General features: G+C 46.7%; 1 protein-coding gene across 1 annotated transcript; it reads left to right on the forward strand.

The window, feature by feature from the left end:
- The first annotated feature begins 1,738 nt into the window (after nt 1-1,738).
- Nucleotides 1,739-2,906, forward strand: LOC113215862 (uncharacterized). Its single transcript, XM_026435526.1, has 3 exons — nt 1,739-1,890; nt 1,978-2,212; nt 2,322-2,906. The coding sequence occupies exons 1-3, from the start codon at nt 1,739-1,741 to the stop codon at nt 2,904-2,906; spliced, it is 972 nt and encodes a 323-aa protein (XP_026291311.1).
- The last annotated feature ends 1,104 nt before the right edge of the window (nt 2,907-4,010 follow it).

A 4,010-nucleotide genomic window follows, 5' to 3' on the forward strand; every position in this document is an offset into this window, starting at 1 on the left:
TAATCCTACTATAACGGCGCAGAGGACAATTTCCTCTCCCGGAAAATACATGTATCCCTTCATTATTTTTGTCCGCACCTCTTTAATATTAACTGCCGGGAGCGGGTCTGGTTCCAAAAACGTTGTAGTGTGCATTGTCCAAGAAGAATTGAGAATTTTGTCATCATTGACGAATTTCGGTGCGTTGGGGAAGTCTCTTATTGAATCCAGCTCCACATTGAGCCGCGTCGTCCAAACCGCTGGCAACACAAATTCGACCCCATGTTCCGTGCTGGCGGAACGCGGCATTGTCACTCTTTTGTTAGCTGCTATGTTGTTGTCAATTGACAACGTGCAGTTGCCGGGGACCGTAAACCGAAAAGAACCAAAACCCAGAGAATTTTGCCTTGTTACAAATTTTCCACATCGAACTGAAATAGCATGGCTGCCTGCTGACGGAGTTGATTTCGAAGGTGTCCTGACATGAAAGTAGGTGACCCCTTATATTTTTGAAAAGAGTATAGTGTGAGGATTGTTAATCTGTAAAAATATTATTGTGCCGGGGCTTCGTATTGGAGTAGGGAGAGTTGGAACGAGGGAGTCGAGTAGGGAGCTTTGGTAAGCCGTTTTAAAGTATTAAATTCTCATGAATGAAGACACCCTGGGCCCCATCATAATGCGATCCAATTTTTCTCTCGAATTTCAGCTTTCCGTAGGTGTTTTTGAATTTGTGGTGCGATGCCTGGTTCTCGAGAAAAGGCGATCAATTTGCCCCGTTGTCACCAGTCACTCGGCTCCCTCCGCTCGTGCTGACTCGGGCCGGCTCGGCTCCACGCTCGGCTCGGATCGGGCCTCGGTCTCGGTCAGGTTGGGTTTACAGTTAAACCTCCATAGATAGGACCGGAACCTGCCCCGAAAAATGAAAACGTTTACGCGACTCTCCTCTAAGCCGGCTTGATTGACAGGTCGTACTCCGAGTGGAGCACGGGCTCGAGCACTACCTGGCCCGGCCCCCGCCCGACGGGCATCCCCGGCCGCCCGACCAGCAGCGGTGCGCAGTGTCGGAAGTTGGGCTGGCGGAGTTGGGCCAGGCAGCGATTGGGCAGGCGCGGCTCACCTCTCGGGCGAGGCGGCACACAATAGACTTTCTGGCCGGGCGAGGCTCCGAGCTCTCGTCAACCAACATCTAGCAAACGTTTTGACAACCTCCATATTTGCCAGACCTCGGTCCCGATTGATAGGCATCTACGGAGGTTTTACTGTACCATGGTCGTCAGTCGGTCGGGTCGAGTCCGAGTCACCGTGTCGCCGAATCGGAGGTCGAGGTGGCAGTGAGAAGCACTGTTTGTTGTTGTCTGGGTCCTGTGTCGTCTTCATCACTTAATAATTAGTCAGTTTTCCACGAGTGTATCATGTCACGCCCATCCATCTCAAAACTGCTGAGGTATTATTGTTTGTTGGATGCTGAGCTCAATAGCCATGGGTGTCTTTCCACCGACTCGGAGCAAAGTAAGTTCACATCACGTACCTAAACATAACCTCAACGCTGGCTCAAACGGCGCTTGTAACACAAGTTTTTTCTTTATTTTTATTAGGTACCATCAAGAGCATTATCGCTTACAACCACCACAAGCGATTCACGGCAAACGCCAGACAACGCGCGCGGTTAGCTTGGACAAGGAGATCAAAGAGGTGGCATGTGAGGCCTATATTCCAAAACCAGGAGCTGTATGGGGCCTGGTTCACTCTGGTCCCTATAATGAGGGAGTACGACCAAGATGAATTTTATAAATTCTTCCGCATGACTACTGACTGCTTCGACTGGCTTCTTGAGAAGGTGGGCCCTTTCATGAGGAAAAGATCCAACCGTAAAAGTGTCTCAGCAGGGGAGCGTCTGGCCATCACACTGAGGTAAGATGTCCTTAACTTTCCCCTGTCATATGCTGTTCATATCCTCTTCTCTGGTACTCATATTATTATGCCTTTTCTCTCCATCAGGTATTTGGCGTCTGGAGACAGTGTGTCCTCTTTATCGTACCTATTCCGCCTCTCCAGTGAAGCCATCTCCAAAATTGTGACAGAGACCAGAGCCGTCATATGGTATACTTTGAAGGCACTAGTATTTGAAGAAATCTCTGAACACTTTTGGAGGCAAAAGGCTGTTGAATTTGAAGCAATGTGGCAGTTTCTGATGTGTGTTGGTGCTATTGACGGAAAGAACTGCTCATTCCAGGTAAATGCTAGCATATTTATTTCTGATTGCCCCACGCAGGAAAACTCTATTGAGTACTGCATGTTGTTACATTACCACATTATTTTAAATGCTCCTATTTGCCTTACAGAAATTTCCCATGCTTGGCTCTGAATACTATAATTACAAAGGGACAAACAGCATCGTTCTCTTTGCTATTGCTGACGCAAAGTACAAGTTCATTGTTGCTGATGCTGGTGCCAAAGGCCGTGAGGGGGATAGTGGAGTATTCGACAGGTCAACATTTGGAGAAATGTTCTACAACCATAGACTACGCCTGCCACCACTTGTGTACAATAAGAAGATGGACTGTCTGCTACCATATGTGTTTTTGGGAGATGGTGCGTTTCCACTTGATGAACACCTTATGAAGCCATTTGAACCAGATGCTAGAGACGAGCTGCCTGGTAACCACGCCCTCTTCAACTACAGACTGTCCAGGGCAAGGAGAGTTGTAGAGAACGCCTTTGGAATCCTCAGTGCAAGATTCAGGATCCTACGTCGAACTGCCATTGTCAGTGAGACACTAGCCTGTAACATTATTTTGTCTACTTGTGCCCTCCACAACCTTCACCTCATGAGGGAAGACAGCATTCCACCCAAGCAACGTGTCTACCTTACACCTGGTTTCTCAGACACCTACAAGTCTAATGGAAGAATGAAGCAAGGCAGATGAAGGAAACTGGTACCCCCTTTGGAAAAGATAATTTTCTGTAATCTTGTGCAACAAGAAATCCCTGGTGCTGCCAGGAATTCCAACCCACTCTATCCCACTCTCGTGAAGGAGGATTTTGTGGAGCTTGTCCTTGCCCAGCCAGTCCCTTGGCATTGGGGTGAACCATTGTCACCTATTTTTCTATGCTCCATGTTTCTGTAATTTTAACAATGTGATTTTTGTAGTAGTGAGTAGACAGAAGAAAGACTGAAGCAGCATGGCTGTGTGCATAGTTGACCATAACTTGATAATGTATTTGATGTACGTTGTTTGTATGTGATTTGCTATGAAATGTCTGGCCACAATAGTGAGATTTTAAATGTGGCATTAGGGTGAACCATTGTAATTCATCCTACTATCCCCCATGTTTCTGTAACTTTAACAATGTGATGTTTGTAACTGTGAGTAGAGAAACGAATGACTGAGGCAGCATGACTGTGTGCATAGTTAACCATTACTTGATAATTTTTTGTATGTGTTTTGCAATTGTATGTCTGGTCACCCGTTTAGAAACTAGGTAGATGTACGCCAGACCACGTCTCGCGTAACAGGCTTCGCGATATCTCACGAAACACTGTTACGCTGCGACGCGCCTGGCATACATCTACCTAGGCCTGCGGCGCTGACACCCGAGTCGGGTAGTGCAAAAGTGTACAAAAAGATACGGGCCGCCGGCCCGTCAACGGCCCGTCACTTTGACTAAGCATGCAGGGTTGTACATTTTTTCGCTTATTTTCGTCAAAAATACCCTCTAGCGCCTCAACGGTTTGAGCTAGAGCACAACGGAGAAAATTTTCGCCCGAAGGGTTCTACTTTGATGAGTTACCACGTAGGAGACTGTAAAAAAATATTTTTAAAAAACATTATTTGGGGGACCTGTGGTTTTTGATTTTTTTAAAATCCAATTTTTGAGCTAGAATGCTCTTCTTCGAACTCGATCTGTCTTTTTATGATTCAAAACGACCCTGAAAATCCCAGGTCGCTAGCTCAATTCGTTCTCGAGTTATCGTGATGACAGACAGACAGACAGACAGACGCGAAACTTTTTGATCATCACTGGAGTAA

The sequence above is a fragment of the Frankliniella occidentalis genome, unplaced genomic scaffold (genome assembly GCF_000697945.3).
Source record: "Frankliniella occidentalis isolate FOCC.00 unplaced genomic scaffold, Focc_3.1 Scaffold129, whole genome shotgun sequence".
NCBI classification, from domain to species: domain Eukaryota; kingdom Metazoa; phylum Arthropoda; class Insecta; order Thysanoptera; family Thripidae; genus Frankliniella; species Frankliniella occidentalis.